The 23,183-nt window shown below is 41.4% G+C and overlaps 1 protein-coding gene across 1 annotated transcript in view; it reads right to left on the bottom strand.

Moving 5' to 3' along the window:
* The window catches only part of LOC137379502 (receptor-type tyrosine-protein phosphatase R-like), a 239,121-nt gene that overhangs the window by 59,728 nt on the left and 156,210 nt on the right, over window positions 1-23,183 (bottom strand). The window contains exons 9-10 of the mRNA XM_068050422.1: window positions 4,644-4,726; window positions 1,390-1,527 (exon numbers count right to left, since the gene is read on the bottom strand). Coding sequence (XP_067906523.1) covers window positions 1,390-1,527; window positions 4,644-4,726 — 221 coding nt within the window. The remainder of the gene's footprint in view (window positions 1-1,389; window positions 1,528-4,643; window positions 4,727-23,183) is intronic.

The following is a 23,183-nucleotide window of genomic DNA, read 5'->3' on the forward strand; positions in this document are numbered from 1 at the left end:
ACAAAAGAATATCTTCAAAGCTAAGAGGTGTTAATTGTACCCATCTTACACCCATCCTGAAATATTCCCGAATTGAATAGTTTCTTCTGAAACAAAGAAGGTGTGAAGTGTAAACATCATAACCAGATTATTCTCATCCTGAACCAATCAAGAGACACTTCTGAATTGAATGGGCTCTTCTGAAACAAAGAAGGTGTGAAATAGCCATACCCTAGACCATTGTCGATCACAACAGGGAAGGAAATACCTGTGTTCCAACAGAGGAGAGATGTTACACATCATTACCTTAAAAAGCAGCCGAGAGAGACAGACAGACAGACCCAGAAAGCTGTATTCAAATAGCTTTTCCAGCTCAAGGGCTGGGATAACATTCAACAAAGCAGAAGGGACGCACCCTGCTGTAGAATTCTGGACCTACAGCTATACAGCAGAGAATTAGACGTAATCCACTGTCTTCAGCTGAACTTTCAACCGAGAGAGAAATCTACAAACACTGCAACCAATGAGAACTTGACTTCCGAGAGACTTCAACAGGTTTACTGTGACCACCCCCCACCCCCACAACCCGAAACCGCTGTCTTATTTTTTGACAAATAAAACACAAAGTGGTTAAACCCCAATAACAAAACACACTTGCTGCAGTCAGGTGGGAGTTGAACAGTAGGAATCGCCCATAGCCCTCACCATGTGGCCGTACCATTCCTGTGAAGTACCTTGGGATATTTTGTAGTGTAAAAGATGCTATATAAATACAAGTTGTTGTTGTTGCTTTGAGATATTGGAGATGAGTTTGATGAGCCTGCCAGATGGAAATGGTCAGAAGCCTCAGCCATTTTGATGTTCAGGCCTCATCATCACATATGCGATGACCCGCTCATGCATTTGTGACATGGTGGAGGTGAACCTGGGGGAGAGCTGTGAAAGCTTGGGCATTGGTGGCTGGGCTAGGGATTATTTTTTGTGAAGCCAGGGAAGCATTAGTGCTCCTCCTGGCCCCACAAAAATTACTAACAGATCTAACTGCCTCATTTTTCGAATGGCCTTCAGTTGTCCCATGACAATTGAAAACTGCATCGGAGTTCTAATGATGTTTGAGTATACTCAATCTTACTATATGCATTTTTAAAAATGTGATAGAAATAGTACAATTAAATGTCTTTTTGAATGCCACCCTTGAGGAAGATCTTCATAACTTGTTTTATCCCCATTATTGTTACATTCTTTACTCCTGGGATAAAATAGGACTGCAGTTCCTCAGTGAGGATACACCAGATCTTTTAAAGATAGTTATATATAGTTGCTGTAATTTTCAGGGAGCTTCCTTTGTTTGCAATGCCATATTTTTTGCAACAGGTCTCTCACAATTATATAACTCTGTTCAGACCTTACCTCATTCTTTTCTTTCAGCTTGGTTATCATGACGATCACAGGACAGTCCTCTTGCCAAACCATCCACCAGAAGTCATTTACTGTATTGATCATAGGGCCCTGAGTTGCAATATATGCCCTCTGCTGACCACCATAACCCTGAATGACAGATGAAGATGCTAGTCTTTTAGTACATATGCATGACTGGTTATACAAAAGAAAATTTAGTGCATAGCCCTTTGCACTTTAAGCAGAGGCAGCAAGCATTCACATTATCACCCTAATGAAAGCAATTTCTTAACAGCTATAAATCAGAGAGATGTTCATTTACTTCCCAAAGATGTTATATGTTAAACTTAGTAACTAACACTTGTGGTGTTACCCCACACTGTAACTGCCAGGGAGCTGACTTTGAGATTTATAGATAGGAGAATGCCTAATCAATTTCCAATAAATGATAAGAGAAATCGGACTCTATTGCACATTTCTAATATAAAGTAGCACATTTCTACACAATATACTATCTCCAATAGAGCACAAAATCTCTGTTAAAGTGATAATCTCCAGTTTGTAGGAAGGGTCTGTACTGATTGGATACTAAAATCTCCAATAGAGGAGCTATTTATTCCTGAGACACCTGACAAATATGTTTACTATTGTATGAGTTTTTTTTAAAGACAAAATTGAAAAAAATGTTTGTTTAAAAAAACAGCAGGGTTAGATTTCCTTGGTAGTGCTCCTGATTGCCAGCACTAATTTTAGAAGCTGTGGAAACTCTCATGAGATGGTGTAAACCTTTATTGTGTAATAGCTTACTAAAATATTATAAATCCTTGCTTTATCATTGTATATGGATTGAATTTCTAATTAGTGTTGCGGTCCTATTAATTTTCAGCGGGCTGAATTATCTGTTGACAATTTGACTACTTATTGGGCTGAGGTCTAACCTTAATAAAACTACTCTATTGACTGACATTTAACTCAATTAATCACCATCTTTTTGACATTTGTTGAAAACAAGATTAGTATTTTGCTCCTGTTCCTTTTATACAATTACATTTAAAGCAAGGAGCATCGCGGAGTGGGCTGGAAGCGGAGCGACCTGTGCCATGTGCTAAAGAGTGACAGATAGTAATCAGGCAGAGCAATATGTGGTTAATGCATTGGTGTAGGGTATCAGGGTTTTGGTTCCTCAAACAGTGGAACACCTTTTGCAATGGGGGAGCTTCTAAAGACTGGTTGGGCTCCTCCTAAACAAAAAGTTGTGTTGGGGGTGGTGGTGGGAGGTGGGGGGGCGGGGGGTGGTGCATGGTGGTGGGGGGTGGGGGGGTTGTCGATAGAGGTGTTGACTGGCAGGATAGATAAAATGGTGGTATAGTGTTTAAACTAGATATGAGGTGATGTAAGAGAGTACCTGTACTGACGGAAGCAAATGCTAAGGTGTAACAGTGAAAACACAAATCAATGTTTAGTAAGTCCAATTCAAATGGTGGGAGAAAATCAAAATCAAAATGTTAAAAAAGCAAATGGAAAAGGGAACAACAATACAAGTAGTCCGCCAAATTAGATGTGTGAGTTGGAAGGTCTTGTAGGGGTTGATAGATTGGGCATCATTAGCATCAGAGAGACATGATGGAAAAATTCCACTCAATGAGATACATATCTGAAAGGATATAAATGTTCAGAAGGGTCCAAATCAGGAGAAAAGGAGGGTGGAATGGCAGTACAAATAAATCCCAGTATTGAGGCATAAGTGAGAGAAGATATAGAAAAAGGAAAGGGCAGACACAGAATGGCTTTGGGCAGAATTAATATATGGTAACAGAAGCGGGAATGTAATAAAAGGTTAATATTGAGCCAAAATAGTGGGATAATCCTGCCACTTTATAAATCATTGGTTGTCTGCACTCAGAATACAGCGTACAGTCTGGCCACTGCAGTACAAAAAGGACACTGCAGCTACAGAGAGAATACAGAAGAGGGCAACCATAATGACTGAGGAATTGAATTATGAAGAGTGATTATGTAAACTGGGCATTGCTGAAAACAGAGACATTTTGTCAAAGCTTTTTATCTTGCTCTCATCAGGACAATTCGCAAGAACACCAATGTAATGGAAGCAACAAATTTATACTATATGAGAAGAGAGTGCTGATTGGTTGGCAAGTGGACTCTGATTGGTAGAGGCGTTGCCATGGAGAATGCACCAGTTTACATAATCATTCTTCATAATTCAATTCCTCAATCGTTCTGGTTGCATTCTGGTTAAACTGGTGCATTATCCATGGCAATGCCTCTACCAATCAGAGTCCACTTGCCAACCAATCAGCACTCTCTTCTCATATAGTATAAATTTGTTGCTTTCATTACATTGGTATTCTTGCGAATTGTCCTGATGAGAGCAAGATGAAAAGCTTTGACAAAATGTCTCTGTTTTCAGCAATACTCAAGTTCTGCATTACTAAATGATGATTTGTAAACTGGGTTTTCACTGGAAAAGAAAAGGTTGAGAGATAATATGGTTCCTGTTTTACAATTCTAAAGACACTAAATAGTGCAGATGGCTGTTTCACCTGGTCCAAAATAGTAGAACCTGAGGACAAGGCCTCAAAGGGGCTGTAAGTTGAAACTAAGCTGTGCAAACAATATTTTATTGAGAGTGGTCAATCTATGGAACAGGTTCCCTAGGGAGATGGTGGAAGCAGATAGTAATGATACATTCAAATGCAAATTAGATTATTTCTTTCAGAGAATAGTCATTTTGGATACAGTATCTGAGTAATTTGTGACATGAAATATGGTAAATGTAGCATGTTTGGGAGGAATAGGTGACTTTGGACCTGTTCCCAAAGTTTTGCATCACTGATAGATTTTCTTTGCCTCATGTCTAGGTTTGTTTCAGACTAATTGGTAAGTGATTGGTTGCAATGATTAGTCATCAACTTCATTATAGTTTTACCATGTGAGTACCAGGCTGGTAGAAGGTAAACTGGATAGACCTACGTTTTCTTCTTTTCTCATTCCCAGTTTCTGGATCTAGTAAATTAAATTTGATGAATTTAAAAGGAAAGTCTATTGGCTGTGATCATACCTTAAAATACATGTACTATAGATATAATTTAGGAGAAATTACTAAACAATTATTGAAATAAGAGAAACAAGAACCACAATTTAGATTCGTGGTGAAAGCTTCTGCATAACTGCTCTGTAACTGGACAGTAGAAGCATTAATACAATCTATGCTGATTATGAATGTAAGCAATGCACTTACTCACCCTAATGTAGTTGGCATTAATATAGGTACTGCTAACAGGTTCATCTTGACTCTTTGGTATCAGGCATACTCTGCTGTGTGGATCTAGAGCGAGTAAAAATACAAGAAAAGTTCAAAATAGAAATGAGTTTTGGTGTCCCTTGTGTTCTGTTTAGTTTAAAGCAAACTGCTGCATTATAAGTTTAACAATATTATCCAGTTACAAATTATTAGCAAGCAGTCAAATGTGTTTCTAAATGGTTATTGATATATGAAACAATCTAAAACTTTAAATGGACAAGAAGTCCAATTCGCTGGCTTGGAGTTTGGCATGAAAGACAAATGTCTCGTGGGCCACTTTTGGTAAGCAGAACTGGCACTGCAGGATGAACCAAACACTGGTTAAGGCACCCAATGCCGAAGGCCCCACAAAATGTGTTGGTTGATATGAACCATAGAAGTCAGAATCTGCTCAGGAGTGTGGAACAGCTCACTTCCAGAATCAACTAGCCCTGAAAATGGATGGTGCTATAGTGTTGGGCCCATATCCAGCCATTGCTGGAAATGAAGAGCCAGCCAGCAGGGGCTAAGTTTGAAAAGCAGTTGAGATTGCAGCAGTCATGGCTCAGTTGGTAGCACTCTTGCTTGCGAGTCAGGAAGGTTGTGGGTTTGAGCTCCACTCCAGGACTTAGCACAAAATCTATGCTAACACTCTAGTGCAGTGCTAAAGGGATTCTGCACTGTCTTTCAGATGGGATATTAAACTGAGGTCCCTGCTACCCTCTCAGGTGGATGTTAAAGATTCCATGGCATTGTTTTGAAGAAAAGCAGAGGAATTATCCTCAGTGCTCTGACCAAAATTTATCCCTCAATCAACATCACAAAAACAGATTATCTGGTAATTATTGCATTGCTGTTTGTGGGAGCTTGCTGTGTGCAAATTGGCTTCTGCGTTTCCCACATTACAATAATGAATGCACTTCAAAAGTACTTTATTGGTTGTAAAGCATTTTGGGATGTCCTGTGGTCATGAAAGGCACTATATAAATGCAAGTCTTTCTTTTTACATCTGCTGTAAGGCTCACAGGCAAGCTGGATGAATGCAACTGATTTAGTTCTTGAAATGTTACCCTCATTGTTGCAATTTTGCCTTTCAAACGTCGCTGATTGGCTGACAGCTCCATTAGGCAGGACGTCCTGCCTCAGTGGGACGGAAGTCCTGCCCAAGGCCAATTAAGGGCCTGGGGAATGTAAAATCCTGGGTTGGCTCCTGGCGGAGTCACCCCTGACTTTTTGGCCAGTGGGTGGGGCCTCCCGCTCAACATGAAATTCCAGCCATTATATTTGATCAATTGGAACCAGTAATTTTGTGTGAGTTATTGCTAGTTATACCCACTTGGTCAGTGAGCCTTGCACTTCATTTGAATAACTATTACTAAAGAGACCAAGTAATCTTCTGTTGAAATTGCGAACAAGCCTTTTATTTTTTTCTTTATAATAATTGTCGGCTCAGTCTTGAAATTTTGAGGGACCTCAACCAGACATGTACTGTAAAAAAAGACAGGGAGAGGCCAAGAACAAGTAATGCATGTGCAATTAATTAATGTGGCACTTTGAGACTATTCACACCATAACAAAAATTATGTTTTATTGTTTACAAAGGTTTACAGGAGGGCTTTCAAGGGATACTGAGCATACATCAAGCAGGGTATAGATGGGGAAAAGGGAAACAGAAGAACTGTGACCACCACTGAATTATAAACCTTCAATTTGTTCTTCAAAATGATGTCATCTACTATGACCGTGGCAATTATCTGGTATCATGCTTTCTGCTGAGAATGATCTTGGAAATTCAGGTGCAAACTGTACAAGGATCTCTCTTAATAAGAAGTTCTTTTCAAAACTGTCTGGAGTGTTTTATACTAAAGTATTCCCCATTTTTTCTTTCTCCTTTGACCAACTTTGAGGGCCCCGATTGATAAATAAAGGCTGATGGGCGTACACCAAGAAATGCTATGTGCAATGGGCAGGCTGCGAGTGAACTTGGATCAGAGCACGGCGGTGTCAAATTGCAGCTGGACTTAAAGCTTTGCGCAGAGATTGAAGACCATTTGGTCCAGCATGGAGCGGGCAGTCAGCTCCATGATCACAATAGTGATACCTGTCATGATGGAATCTCTGGTGACTGTTCTGATAGCTCCCATGCAGCTCTCACTGCTACCTTTGAAGCTCAGATTGCTGCCATCCTGACTGTGAGGTCCAGCATTGGTAGGTGTTTCCAGAACATTACATCATTAATGCATTCTATTCTGACACAGAGCCTTGGATTGCTAAGTAGCTGCCTTGGAATAATGGCTTCATGGGAGAGGCACCATCCCTCTTCTCTCAGGATGACAACAAACCTGCTCCCACTGTGTTTTCTGTAAATATTGATATATATTAGGTATAGCAATGGTACTCTGAAGGACAGCACTCTAATTCCTTCCAATCCGGAATATAACTATTGACCATCTTTTTTTGTCCTTTTATTAACTTTTGTCCATGCTGCCACAATCACTTTAATGCCACAATCTTAGTTTTATCAACAAGACCCCTATGCATTTCCATTTTTAATACACTCCACCATTCCCTCAAAAAACTCTAATAATTTGGCATACATAACTTGCCTTTTACAAATGCATGCAGGCTGTTCTTAAATAACCCATGTCTTTCTAAATAAATAATTATTTTATTCATTATTATGACCTTTAGAACCTACCTTAGACTGACTAGTCTACAGCTACCCAGTTTATCCCTTCTTCAATAGAAGGGCTTAATTGGGCAACCCTCCAATCTGTTAGCACAATTTTCATATTCAAGGATGTTTATTGCAAGGGGAATTGAGTATAAATTGGGAAGTTTTACTGCAGCTATAAAGGACCTTGGTGAGACCACATCTGGAGTACTGTGTACAGTTTTGGTTTCCTTATTTGAAAAAGGATATAATTGCATTAGAAGCGGTTCAGAGAAGATGAATTCGACTAATTCCGGGAATGAAGGGCTGATGTTATGAAGAAGGGTTGAATAGGTTGGGCCTATACCCATTGGAGTTTAGAAGAATGAGAGGTAATCTTATTGAAACATATAAGATCCTGAGGGGACTTGATAGAGTGGATGTTTCCTTGTGTGGGGGAGTCTAGAACTAGGGGACAGTTTAAGACAGAGATGAGGGTCTTTAGTCTGTGGAATTCTCTTCCCCAGAAAGCAGTGGAGGCTGGGTCATTGAATTTATTCAAGGCTGAGTTAGATTTTTGATAGACAAGCGAGTCAAGAAGGATTATGGAGGGCAGACAGTAAAGTGGAGTTGAGACCACAACCAGATCAGCCATGATCTTATTGAATGGCAAAGCAGGTTCGAAGGGTCAAATGGCCAACTCCTGTTCCTAGGTCCTCTGTTCCTATGTTCCTAAGAGCCTGGTTAGAGCCTCTACCATTTGCTCTCGGAATTCCCTGTGCACGTTGCATTGCTTTCTCCACTTAAGAGTTCCACCAACATTTTCAGGATTACATTTTTACCTTGCATTATCCTATTTAATTACTCCAACTTGTCTTCTTGATCCCTTTCATTCCCATTATCACACTCGTCTGTGAGAACCAAGGCAAAGTATTCACATTGCATGAACTTATACTTAATTACAAAGTCAGGTAGATGCAGCAATTCCCTTTGAAGTAAGCAGTCATTCGCTTTTAACTTGTACTTGGAAGAAAAGTGTCGTCACTTTGTTTAATGTGAAAAATAAAAAGGCACCAACTTCATGACTTGGGTTAGAGAAATACTTTGTTGTAAAGTTATCAGTTACATGGTTTCCTCTTTAGCTATGGCAAATGTAGCAATCAAAAGGGAGTTGGGTAATTAGGCTAAGCTATGGTGTACAGTTCGTGTGATATGCATAACATACAGTTCATCATGGTTCTCACCAACCCTTCTTCAGTAGTTAAAATGGTCTTTTGAAATTAAAATCATCTTGGAGTAAAACATAGTCCTTAGAACAGACACAGTGAATGTTAGCAAGTATACTTGTGTGTCTCTTGGTCACAGAATGCAGTCTTGAGCTTTGTCCCCTAATATTAAGTAAGTGATGCACACACTCACAGAATACTTTTGCCCGAATTAGCCTTCAGAATCCAGCAAGCATTAGAGAGTCTGAGTATGAACCCTGCTTTTATCCTCTTACTTCATTTGAAAGAAAGGAAACCCATTTTAAGATATTACGAAACAAAAAATACAATGGATAAGACTTTGGGATTTAGGAGTAGCTACAGAGTTAGGTTTAGTTGTATTTGGATCAGGTAGAGTTGTAGGGCATTCTAGAGAAAGTCTTAGACTAAAGGCTAATTAACAACTGTCATGCAAGACCCCCACCTGCCAAAAATGAGGCATATTAATTTTGTCATATGAACATTGATTTTAAACTGTTGCTGGAGTGAAGAAAGGACTTGTTTAAAAAAAAACATACACTTGGCTGGAAGGACATTTGCAAACTAACAGACAGTGCTTGTGGAGACAAAGGTTATTCCCTGGTCCACTTAACCCACAATGCATTTGGATCACCAGACACTGAAAGTGTAAGGAACAGCATTCCAGAGACTGCTAAGGTGATACAATCCACCAAAGCCAGGACTGGTTAAACCACAAGTCACATGACTAACTGGCTGGTCCAGGGTTTTTTTTTGAATTAGCCACAGAGAGTTTGAACTCAGAAAGACTGTTTGCCCCTGGACTGAGAAGACCTCTCCTGTCTGTTCCCATCTCTTTTCATTGGAACTCCAAACCCCTGAAGACACATGAACCTCAAGAGAGAAAAGTCTCCTACATTGAACAAGGTTTAAGAAGAAAAGCAAGACTTATCTAGAATCAAGGACTCTACAGCGAGCTCTAAGAACAGTAACCAAAACCATCTTCAGATATTGCCTCAAACTTTTCCACTTTATTTCATCTGCTCTTTTCTATCTCTATCTGCATGTGTGTATCGCGTATGTATGCTAATGTGGGCGCGGCGCGTATCCGTAGGCATTAACCGAATTCGAGTTTAAGTTTAATAAAGTTGAACCTTTCTTCTTTAAACCTAAGAAAACCTGTTTGGCTGGTTTCTTTGCCTTACAATTGGAAAGTAATGAACAAGGATTCACTAAGAGGAAGCTAAAAAAACAGTGTGTTTAAAATAAAACCCTGTTACGGTAAGACCAGGTGAAGGCTGAGAAGGAACCCTAGACCCCTTTCTCACTGGGTCATAACAACAACCCTTTATTGTTTACAATTACTATATACATGCTCCGCAAGCCACCTATGCTAGCATCCTTCATGCTGCTATACCTTCTTCTCAATCCTATCTCATGTGACTGTTACATCATCGCTCGTACAGTGGGAGGTGTCTCTCTCCGTATCTTTGGTATTAACCCTTTACATCCTATACTACATCTCCCCCCCAAATCTCTATCCAAACATATATACATTTATGACTTCTCTACTACTGTCTCTTCCCCACCCCCCCCCCCCCCCCAGGTCTCTGACTTTACAGATTCAGTCTCATTAGAGGTTTGGAAACTCTCCCCGATCTACTTGTAATCTGTCTGGGATGATCAGTCCTCTTCGTAGGAAGTCTGGGTTGCCAACTTTGTTTTTTGTTTCTACAGGTTGTAGTATTCCGTTCGGTTTGGGTTTGTTCCTCTTCACCTGGATCTTGCAGATGGATTACTGGCTGTTGCTTTTGTGGAAAAGGAATGATATTCCTCACATTCCTTCGTATGTTCCCTTCATTCGTTTGTATAGCATACGATCACTGACAGTCCTCATGTTTATTGTAACCTCAGGGTTACTGTACCTTCTCATTCCAGGTCACATATCCAAACTTTTTGATCATTTTGTTCAATTTGGGTAAGCTTCTCGCTCGAAATCTCCTAATGTAATTTCAGGTTTGTTTCCTCCTGTAGAAGTTTTCTCTTTCTCGAAGTCTTGACCCTTCAATCCAGGCATTAATGGTTGAGGCAGTACTGGAAGCTGTGTTCTTAACTTTCTTCCCATTAATAATTCTGCTGGTGATAATCCACACAGCAGTGGCACTGAACGATAAACTAGGAGTGAGATAGGAAGATCTTCATTTTTCTTCAGTAAAGATTTTATGGTTGTCATACCTCGTTTTGCCTCGCCATTGGACTGCGGATACCTCGGTGAGCTCGTAAGATGCTGAAAGCCCATCTTCACGGAAAACTGGGTAAAACATTCGTTCACAGTGGTCCGTAATATTTCATCCGGAATCCCATGTGTCATGAAGATGTCTGTAAGGATTCTGAAAACTGCGTCGGTGGTCGTAGAAGGTAATCGTCAGACTTCTATCCACCTGGAAAAGTAGTCGATAATGATGATAAATGAATTCCCACCGAACATGAGTAAGTGCATGCCTAGCCTTTGCCAAGGTCTAGTTGGAAATTTGGTAGTCAATAGTGATTCGCGCTGTTCTGTCCTCTCTATCACACATGTCTGACAGTTAGATTAGATTAGATTAGAGATACAGCACTGAAACAGGCCCTTCGGCCCACCGAGTCTGTGCCGAACATCAACCACCCATTTATACTAATCCTACACTAATCCCATATTCCTACCAAACATCCCCACCTGTCCCTATATTTCCCTACCACCTACCTGTACTAGTGACAATTTATAATGGCCAATTTACCTATCAACCTGCAAGTCTTTTGGCTTGTGGGAGGAAACTGGAGCACCCGGAGAAAACCCACGCAGACACAGGGAGAACTTGCAAACTCCACACAGGCAGTACCCGGAATCGAACCCGGGTCCCTGGAGCTGTGAGGCTGCGGTGCTAACCACTGCGCCACTGTGCCGCCCATGTTGATCATAGTCTCAATATCTTTAGATATCCCAGGCCACCATACTGTAGATTGTGCTCTCGTTCTGCACTTGGTTATACACAAATGGCCTTGGTGTAATCAATCCATTAAGTCATCAATTATGGTAAAGTATTTCCTATACTCATGGAATGTCTTCATTTTTTCCCTCTGAATTTTCTTGTGGCCACCCATATGTACAACATTGTCTGTTGAAAATGCTCTCTTCATCATTCTTCTGTTCTTGTTGTATATCTCATAAATTATGTGTGCTTGCTGGCTAATTTTGTGCTGTGTGTTGCAATTATGCCAATTTTGAATCTGATTGAGTCTGTCTTGATTCCGGAAACTCTCAGGAATTCACAATTTTGGATTCATATTGCTTTCTTTAATAGACTATTTCGGGTGTTCCCCTTTCTTTTAGAAATTCTGGTTGTTTTTTCAGGCTTGGTTGCTTTAATGGAGGTGTCCCAGCTGTTTGTGAGTTCCCTGCTGTATTAATAAGCTTTTTAGAATTTTCCCCTTTCTTTAGCAAATTCACTTTGCTTTTTTCAGGCTTGGTTGCATTAACGGAAGTGGCCCTGCTGTTTTCAGGGGTTTCTTGTGCTTCTCTGTATTTCCCGTGCTTTTCAAGGGGTTTTCGCACTTGTTCCTCATGTTCAGCCTGAGTGAAGGATTGGGTTTTTCCCCAATTTTATTATTTTTTGAGCACAATACCTTTAGAAAAGTACTGCAAGTTTTTCTAAGGGCTTTTAGAATGATCCAAGACAGTTGGTATTGTTGGATTTTACTTGCTGGCCACCACGTTTCAGTGGTGCAGCCTCACTGTGCTCTGACTCACCACAGCTGCGGAGCTCTTCACAGCCTCTTCTATCAGTAAGTAGCTTTCTTGCTGTACTGGGCCAGTATTTATCTTTAAACTTCTCTGTTGTTGTTCACCTGGTGTTTCTTCCAAAGGTAAGCAGATCTTCAAATTCTCCTGCTCACTTTTACCGCTGTTTTACCATTGTTTTACTTTTGCCACCATGTTGGGTTTAGTTGTATTTGATTAATAACATTGTAGGGCTTTCTAGAGAAAGTCTTAGACTCCAGTAAAGGTTAACTAACAACGCTTTATTATTTACAGTTACTATATACACTCTGCGCAAGCCACCTAAGCTAGCATCCTTCAAGCTGTGATACCTTCCTCTTCTCAAGCCTATTTCATGTGACTGTTACATCATCGCTCGTACAATGGGAGGGGTCTCTCTTACTGTCTCCGGTATGAACCATTATATCCTTATACTATAGACAGTACTTTCAAAAAGGCCAATAAGTCAATTTAAATGCATCCCCAAGAAAACTACATTTGAGTTGAACTATTACAGTGGTGATGTTCATATAAATGATTCCTTATTCTGAATTGAACAGCTGGCACCAATATATAGAATTCCATTCCTTCCACACCTGCAAAGCACGGAAACAGGAATTTTTGCTTAGTACTCTTAATTGAACTAAATAAACTAGTTTCCTGAGTACAAAGGCCAACTATTCCCTTTGAAATAAGTACTGTCACTCACTTTTAACCCATACTTAGAAGAATAATATGGCAGTTTTTATTTAATGTGAAAAATAAAAGTGGCACAAATTTCATGGCTTGTGATAGAGGAACTCTTTTGTTGTACAGTTATCACTTACTTGATTTCCTCTTTAGCCGTGGGAAATGTAGCAGTCAAAAGGGAGTTGGATAATGTGCAGTTAATGATCTCTGTGCCAAAATCTTGAGGAAAAGCTTCATTTATGTAATGACACGAAATATCATCACTATGGATATACAATAGCACTGACAAAAGTAAAATCTAATCTTCACTGTGTCCTTTGATGTGCCAAGCAAGATGGAAAACACACCTCATTTTACACACATTAACCTTGACCTTAAACTGCTAATTACTGCACTACAACTGTGTCTTTTGTCTACTCAACTTTTCTCAATCTCTAATGGCCAGTGTCTTACCAATGAGAGAACAGGAAGCCTCCCAATTCCTTTTAAGTGGATAAAGTTATTTCAGTTTCCACAACCACCCCATGGCTACGTGACCTTGACAATCACTCCACCCTTGATTTGCCTTTTTGTTGCACAATGCCTAGATGACTTATAATACTAAAATGTCCATGATTCACGTCTCGTGTCCAACACATACACCAGTTGCTTTTCTTGTGTTTCTTAAGAACAAATTTACAGAAAGAAATGGTTGCAAACTGCCAACTAATAGAACTTGTTATGAACACTGGACTTTGTAGCATGATTATGTTATAAAAACTGTGATTTTTAATGTAGTGGAAAAATGGAGTTGGAGGAGACATGTGAGCTCAGATCAACTCTGTTTAAAGACAAAACAGGAATCTTGGTTACTAGGACAACAAGGAACCCAATTCAAAGACCCTCTTGAAAAGCAGAATGCAAGGTTATAACACCTAACAGACAATAGGTTTTGCTTTCCCAGGGTCTCAGATTGTAAACATGGGGCTAATGGTTCTGAAAATGCAAATGTGAGTTGCAATTGCTAACATCTAGAAATAAAGGAAGGCCCAGGTGGTTCTGCTGTGGCCAGACTTGTGGGCTGTGCACATTGAAAAAGCAAATGATGACTGACTTTTGAGTCTGGATAAATTCTACAGACCTTGAGAAATCTTCAGGCTGTAAGGAAGACTGGAAGATGAAGACCAGCGGTGGCAGCCTCAGAGAGGAGAGAGAGAGAGGACACCTGCTCTCAGGATACTGATACAATGAAAGGCTGCAAAGACTTGATCCTGACTTGAAAGTTGAAGTTTGCGGAGAAGAAAAAAGAACAACAGAGTCACCAGAGATCGCCTTATTCACAGAAGTCCAGGTTGAAAGTGCTCAGAAGAAGTGAGCAGAGGATATTGACTTCGAGAAGTTCTGGGAGATCCAACCCATTGAAACCGGGAGGAGTTTGGGACTTTTAGTTGCAAAGATATCGCTTCATGGAAGACTGTGTAATATATAAATGTGGTGTAAGGTTTTCAGTGTTTTAGTAAGTGAAGGAAAAATACCTTTCGCTGTAATTTGGGATATTAGTTACATACAAAGTACTGTTCAGTTAATGGTGTTTTTTAGTTTAGTAGAAGTCTTAAAATGTGAAATCTTGTTGTGTAATCCTAGTTCATATCTTGTGTTTTAATATTAACAGTCTTACTGAGGTTCTAACAAACTGCAGCCCAATCAATCTTAATCATTGGACAATTGTCACTTTCATGTAACATTGCAGTCTTGGCAGCCTTCCCACTGGATTGCCTTCTTGCTAAGTATCTTGCACAATACTGGCACTCTTGTTTAAAATAATGCTATTTTACACCCATTTCAAAAGAAAAGCAGGCATTTATTGCGACTAAATGGCTTGCAGAGACTGGATTGCAGTGAAGCTTGTTCAGTGCAGTTCTGCTAATCTGTTACTTGCAGCAAGCTCATCAGCAGTTACACAATGGGGAACTCTTGGCTGGGATGGTATGTTATATAAATTAAATCCAGTCAGTAATTTATATGATTCCCATTCAGCTTGGATTAGCAAAAGGCAGTAAAATCTGTTGTGGCACCAGAAAGGATAAGAAACTTATTTCTGTCATATCAAGCTGAGGTACTCGGAGGCAATACAAATCATTTAGAATTGTGCCCTTTAGATGCAGATCCAACCAACACAGAGAAACATCTGCCCTGTTTTTGTACATTTCTCTCTCCTACACTGGCCCTATAGATGCAATTTCTCACATCAGTAGAGTTTATAAAGAGTGCTTTTTTTGTTTCTGGTGTGGTTTCCTCTCATTGCAAACCAGTTAGGCACCACTGAGACCAATTCGTACCCAAACTGTTCTGATTTTTTACAATGTTCTTTTTTGCAAGTGAAAAATATTCATAAATGACTTGCAAAGCTTTCAGTTGAGTTATGGCTTATGTTATGACAGACTGAAAATTATTTGCAAATATTACGCAGTTGCAATAATCAATTACTACAGAAAGACAAAAGGACAGTGTGATTTGTGCATTCAAAGACAGTTTAAAATTTTGCCCAAAATCTACATTAAGGAACAATATGTTTTAAGAAATGTTTCCAAACATGATCAATACTTTTTTCTGAAAATGCTATTATGAAAACTGATAAATTATGCCAATATCTTACAATGAAAGTAATGTCCAAATTAGTTTTAACTTATTATTACCTGGCATAAATTCTTTCACTTCTGAGCAGCGTGAGACATCCGCTGTATTCACACAATGATATTACTAAACCCAATAAATATGTTGGTAGCTTGTGTCTTCAAACAGACATATGGGCAACATTCCAAGAGGACAAATGGATTCTTTTGCAATTGACAATATCGTCCAGTTATTTAAAAACTTAAAAGGTCATTTCTTGAAGACTGGAAAAATAACCCACAGGGAATGTGGACCACTCGGTGTAAATATATCTCGGTGAGCTCAAGAAGAGTTTCCCACTACCATTCCTGTGCAGAATATCATCTTATTGTAAAAATAAAGTGTAAGTAACTTACAAGAGCCTACTTTAAATTGTCCTGAAGCTGGCTGACAGAAGCAGGCCCCTCAAAATGGTGCATAGACCGATCGTTTGATTGTCGGTCCACCTATCTCACATTAAACTTACTCTGCATGTCGCACCTTATTTAAGCATCAGTATTTTGTGACACATAGTTATGCATGCAGCTGCATGCTTCCAACATCAGGTGGAGTTTCAATACTTGAAGCTTCAGATTTATATACCTTGGGTTGAATTTTATGAGCCCTCTAGGAATGGGTAGGGTGGCTGGGGACGGAGGGGAGGACGGGGGGTTTATAAAATTGTGAGGGAAGGCGGGGTGGGGGCGTGGAGTTCCCGTCACCTTCCCTATGCCATTGAATTTAGTCTGGGGCAGGGAAGTTAGGGGACAGCCTTCCTGCCCAGAGGCCAATTGGGGCGTGGCCAATTAATGGTCACTTAAGGGCCACTTCCTGCCACTGCTAGCATTTTACCAGCTGCGGTGGGAAGGGGGTGGGTGGGGGGCGCCCTCTACCACATGGGGAGGTCACCCAGTAACTCCAGGTGGCCTCTGTGTGGACTGGTAGTGGTGGTGGATGGGGACACTCTTGCCTGGGCAATCTTTGGCTGCCCCTGTGCCACCACCCAACCCCCTGTCCTCAACAAACCAACACTTTGCTGGGCTTGCCTGACTAGCCCTGGCGAAGCCGCCCCCACTTACCTTCAGTTTGGGTTCCGTGCTGCTCCTTGTGCGGTGACTGCTGCAATTCCTGAAGTGGCCACTGCTCCCAGTGGCGCTGCTGGGACTGCTGAGCTGCTGGTCCTCTGATTGGCCGACAGTTCATGGAGGCGGGATCCCCATCCTTAAAGGGACGGAGACCCTGGCAATGGACAGTTAATTCCCTAAGCACCATGAAATGCAGCCAGGGGTCCCCCAAACAGCCAAGGCGGAGTTCCCCTTACTTTTCTGGCCTGGTGTCGGGACTCCCTGCTGGCTCCATAAAATTCAGCCCCTTATGTCTACCTGACCTTTCATGGACAAAGTCACTGAACAGATGCATCAGTTGTCTGTATATCATTATCTTAACTGTAGTCATCTATATATCAATAGTATTGGTTCCTGGTTAAGTAATGCTTTGATTTTAAAATTCTCATCCTCGTTTTCAAATCCCTCCATGGCCTCCTCTCTCCCTCTCTCTGTAATCACTTCCAGTCTCATAACCGTCTGAGATATCTGCATGCCTCCAATCCTGGCCACTTGTGCATCCCTGATTTTAATAGCTCCACCACTGGTGGCTGTGCCTTCAGCAGCCAAGGCCCTAAGCTCTCCCTAAACCTCTCCGCGTCTCTCTCTCTTTTTCCTCCTTTAAGACACTCTTTAAAACTTACCTCTTTGACCAAGCTTTTGATCATCTACCTTAAAATCTCCTTATGTGGTTCGCTGTCAAACTTTGTTTTATAATGCCCCTGTGAAACAACTTGGGATGTTTTAATATGTTAAAGATGCTATATAAATACAAGTTGTATTTGTTGTAAAAAGGATATGGCTTTTCCATATTGATAGGAGGTAAAATTCAACATTTTGTGGAGGTGCCAAACCAGCGGTAAGAGATTACCTACCCATTATACAACACACCAATGAAATCAAAGGCAAGGAAATTCAGGCAGGTTTATAATAGGTGGTAGATCTGCTATGGCACATTTTGTGCCCTTTGTGAAGTTGAATTTTACCCATTGCCCTCACCTCTGGTGACACCTGCCCGGTCATGTTTTTAATAGGGTTTTTCTATTAATGAAATAAGCAATGATGCTTCAATACTTGGAGAACTGCTTTGGATTTTCGTGCAGTTCTACACTCTGGCCTCTGGTGACACTGTGGAGTTCTCAGCTCCAAATAACTTGCCATGTTGGATTTATGTTATGAAAGGTGAGAAAACAGGTGAGAGTTTTTAGTTTTGCTCAAGTTTAATTGCATAATTTCACCTCTTTTCCTTGGTGCAGAATCATGCAGTGCAGAAGGAGGCCACTTGGCCCTTTGTACCTATGCTGAGTAAATATTTCTCTTTAAAATGTATTCTTAGCCCATGAGTTTTTCTTATTAATTTTTATTTTAATGTTAATCGTCTGTATATTGGATAATTGAATTTCAATATTTTATTAATATACTTTTTAAAACAAAATCATTTTTTCAGTAGATTCTTGGCTGATTCTGGTCCCTCCTCCCACTGGTCTGCACTTTGGCAACCAATTTTCCATGCTCAGTTGCTGATCCCAGCACAGTGTTTGACTTGTGAATGGACATTTCTGTTTCCTCTAATATTTGGCACAACTTTGGTGGCCTGCTCTTGGCCCCAAATAATGCCCAACACCTGTTATTAGCTGCTCAAAGGCCTATCTTGCCAGTTTTCATGAGTTCTTCTGATGAAAACTACTCCATTTCCCAACCTCTTAATCACTGAGATTGCCGATGAGAAGGGAGAAACAGAATGAGCCAGCAACATAGGTAATAGAGAGATTGTTTTGACGTATTTATCATGAGAATTGTCATGAACTTTTAAAAGGATGCTGAGTCTGATTATGCCACACTCTGTAATCCTGCTACACCCACAATTGGCCTTGATTACTCATATGCAATGCAAAAGGAGAATGACTGACCAGTGCATCTACATTTATGTCAGTATCTTAGTATGTTACTTATATGTTTATGTACTGTGCTGCATCCAGTAGAATTCTGTGTTTAGTATGTAGAGTTAAATGGATATTGAGATTTTTCTTATTCTATTTTTATAATGAGTTAAATGATTATATTAAAATTTGACATGCAATTTCATAAAAGTGAGGAAAAATCGAAAAACAATTGGAGGGAAAGTTTATAACTTGATTTCCAAATGTGAGCAGCAGAATCTAGACTCTCGTCCTAAAGCTATGTTCTGGGGAATGACAAATTGTTTTCACTAACTGTCGAACAGCGTATTTATTGCGTTGACTGCTGATGCTGATGTTGACTTGTACTTGTAGCTGTGCATAGAGTTCATTGGCTAAACCATTTCACAAGATGGATCTGTCCTCATGCTAACATGCCTTTGGTTTGCAGAGGCAGAGATTTCAGTTTTAATCTACCTATTTTATAAGATAAAATAAAGAGGCATGTTCAACAAAGGTCTGTCTACCTCCTTGGAAGTCATAAAAGGCTGAATTTTCAGGGCCCCTGTCTCCGTTCCTGACATTGGGGAGCCCTGAAAATTCAACCTTTTATGACTTCCAAAGAGGTAGACAAACCTTTGTTGAACATGCCTCTTTATTTTATCTTATAAAATAGGTAGATTAAAATTGAAATCTCTACCGGCAATTTCAAGGCGTCGATCCCGGCACTGGCAATAATCATCAGGGCAGGGGGAGGGTTGGAAAGGAATCCTGCTCTCCTCTTTGAGGCTAAATAAGCTTGTTAAAAAGCTCTTTTGGAGCTTGTTGAAGTGGGAGGGTGTGATTTTAAAGGGGCGCATGGGTTTCAGAACAGCTGATGGGAGGCATCATCCCGGCCATAAGAGGGTCAGCAAGGAAAAGGGGGAATGGGTACTTGGTAGGTGCTGCACAGGTGGCAGGGAGAGTGGGCACTCAGCACCTGGGCTTTGAATAGAGTCAGAACCCCCTGGAATTGTGAGGGCAGAAGAGAAGTGGGTAAGAATGCCAAGGCCCGTTGGGTGGCCTCCTGCCCAGCTGGCAATGGGGGCTTGACTGTCAGATTTGGGGCCAGTGGCGATGAAGGGCAATACCTTTCGCAGGAATGGCAGAACCCCGGGCATCAAGACGGTATGGGAGAGGAAAGAAGGGCAGGAAGGCAATGGAGGTTGAACACTCAATACAGGATCGACCACCGAAGATGAAGCTAGCTGGAGATGATCGAGAACGAATGTCAAAGGAGACTGTGACTCTCCATGCAGATGGTCAGAGATATCTGTGTCCTCATCGCCGAAGATCTCGTATCTCACAGCACTGTGTATCATACCCCGGCCAGTGGCTGTCAAAGTCACCGTGGCCTTGAACGTCTTCGCTTCTGGCTCCTTCTAAGGATCAGCTGCGGACCTTGGTGGCATCTCAAAAATGGCTGCACACCTCTGCATCTCACTGGTCACTGATGCTCTCTTTGCCAGAGCTGGACAGCACATTCATTTAACTCCAGACATGACCTCAGAGGGACAGACGGCATTGGGTTTCACCTCCATTGTTGGATTCCCCCCAGGTGCAGGGCATCATCGATTGCACCCATGTGGCCATCAAGGTACCCAGTGACTAGCCAGTGAGATCCATTAATGGAAGGGCTTCTGCTCTTTCAACACCCAGCTGGTCAGTGACCACAACAAGAGCTTCCTCCATGTGTGTGCTCACTTTCCTGGCAGCTGCTATGACTCCTTCATCCTCCACCAGTCCAGCCTGCTTCAAATCTTCACTCCAACACCCAAATTGCATGGATGGAACCTACAGGACAAGGGATATCCCTTAAAGACATGGCTACTGATGTGTCTATGGGAGCTCCAACAGAGGCACAGAGGCAATACAACTAGTGCCACCAGCTCAGCAGTTCAACCGTTGAGCAGGCCATTGGGCTTTTGAGGATCCGATTCCAGTGCCTCAACTACCCTCCTACAAGGGTCTCAGTCATTGTGGTGGTCTGCTGCACTCTCCGTAACACAGCTCTCTAGAGAAGTGTGGACCTTGAAGATGGTGAGGTCCTGGAAAGAGACAGCTCATCAGGGAAGGAGCAGGAAGTAAGAGAGGAGGAGGAATTGGAGATGGTGGGAGATGATGCTGAGTAGAGAGGTGCCCCTGCTACATGAAGTGGCCTCCTCCTGCCACCTACCGGGAACAGGACCTCTATCCTCTCCCTCAAGGCCTCCAACATTAAATCCTGGTGGGAATCGATGAAGCAAGGGTCTACCCTGCCCCGGGTGCCAGGCCTCAGGCTTCCCTGTGACATCTTGGTTCCCTCTGCTGCAGTGGAAGCCTTGGGCACAAACTACAGACCACGACCTCAAGACATCCAGCAGACCCAGTGGTGGCTGTTGTTGGGTGTCTAAATGAGCCCTACACTTCATTTGACCCACCTCCATTCCCATCCCCACTGGTTCCAAGTGGACAGGAAACCTGTCTCCATAGCAATTAAGGGTTCACCCTGTAAAAATCAGAACTTTAATCAGTTTCCCGCCAGAGGCAGGTTTCTGATTTAAAAAAAAGTCCCGATTCTTGTTTCCTGCCTCCATGGCAAAAATTCAGCCCAAAAGATTACATGGCACTATTTGAAGAACAGCAGGGGAGTTCTCCCACTGTTATAGAAACATAGAAAAATAGGAGCAGGAGTAGGCCATTCGGCCCTTTGAGCCTGCTCCGCCATTCAATACGATCATGGCTGATCATTCAAACTCAGTACCCTGTTCCCGCTTTCTCCCCGTCTCCCTTGATCCCTTTAGCACTAAGAGCTATATCTAACTCTTTTTTGAATATATTTAATGATTTGGCCTCAGCTGCTTTCCATGGTAGAGAATTCCACAGGTTCACCACTCTCTGGGTGAAGAAATCTCTCCTCATCTCAGTCCTAAATGTTATCCTTAGACTGTGACCCTTGGTCCTGGACTCCCCCGCCATTGGGAGCATCCTTCCTGCATCTAGTCTGTCCAGTCCTGTTAGAATTTTGTAGGTTTCTATTAGATCCCCTTTCATTCTTCTAAACTCTAGTGAATACAAGCCTAATTGACCCAATCTCTCTTCATATGTCAGTCCTGCCATTCCTGGAATTAGTCTGCTAAACCTTCGCTGCACTCCCTCCATAGCAAGAACATCCTTCCTCAGATAAGGAGACCAAAACTGCACACAATATTCCAGATGTGGTCTCACCAAGGCCTTGTATAATTGCAGCAAGACATCCTTGCTCCTGTACTCAAATCCTCTCGCTATGAAGGCCAACATACTATTTGCCTTCTTAACTGTCTACTGCACCTGCATGCTTACTTTCAGCGACTGGGGCACAAGGACACCCAGGTCTTGCTGCACCTTCCCCTTTCCCAATCTATCGCCGTTCAGATAATAATCTGCCTTTCTGTTTTTGTCACCAAAGTGGATAACCTCACATTTATCCACATTATACTGCATCTGCCATGAATTTGCCCACTCACTCAACCTGTCTAAATCACACTGGAGCTTCTCTGCATCCTCCTCATAGCTCACACTCCCACCCAGCTTTGTGTCATCTGCAAACTTGAATATATTACATTTAATTCCCTCATCTATATCATTAATATATATTGTGAATAGCTGGGGTCCTTGCACTGCTCCCTGCGGTACCCCACCAGTCACTGCCTGCCACTCGGAAAAAGACCCGTTTATTCCTACTCTTTGTTTCCTGTCAGCCAACTAGTTCTCTATCCATGTCAGTACCTTACCCCCAATTCCATGTGCTTTAATTTTGCATGCTAATCTTTTATGTGGGACCTTATCGAAAGCCTTTTGAAAGTCCAAATACACCACATCCACTGGTTCTCCCTTATCTATTCTACTGGTTACATCCTCAAAAAATTCCAGTAGATTTGTCAAGCATAATTTCCCTTTCTTAAATCCATGTTGACTTTGTCCGATCCTGTCGTTGTTTTCCAAGTGCTCTGCTATTACATCTTTTATAATGGACTCTAGCATTTTCCCCACTACTGATGTCAGGCTAACTGGTCTATAATTCCCTGTTTTATCTCTATCTTCTTTTCTAAATAATGGGGTTACATTTGCTACCCTCTAATCTGTTGGAACTGTTCCAGAGTCTATAGAGTTTTGAAAAATGACCAGCAATGCATCTACTATTTCTAAGGCCACTTCCTTAAGTACTCTGGGATGTAGATTATCAGGCCCTGGGGGTTTATCGGCCTTCAGTCCCATCAATTTCCCTAACACCATTTCCCTACTAATACTGATTTCATACAGTTCCTCCTTCTCACTAGGCCCTATATTCCCCAACATTTCTGGGAGGTAATTTGTGTTCTCCTTTGTGAAGACAGAACCAAAGTATGTATTTAATTGGTCTGCCATTTCTTTGTTCCCCGTTATAAATGTCCCCGTTTCTGACTGTAAGTGACCCACATTTGTCTTCACTAATCTTTTTCTCTTCACAT

Source organism: Heterodontus francisci, chromosome 18 (assembly GCF_036365525.1).
Source record: "Heterodontus francisci isolate sHetFra1 chromosome 18, sHetFra1.hap1, whole genome shotgun sequence".
Classification (NCBI taxonomy): domain Eukaryota; kingdom Metazoa; phylum Chordata; class Chondrichthyes; order Heterodontiformes; family Heterodontidae; genus Heterodontus; species Heterodontus francisci.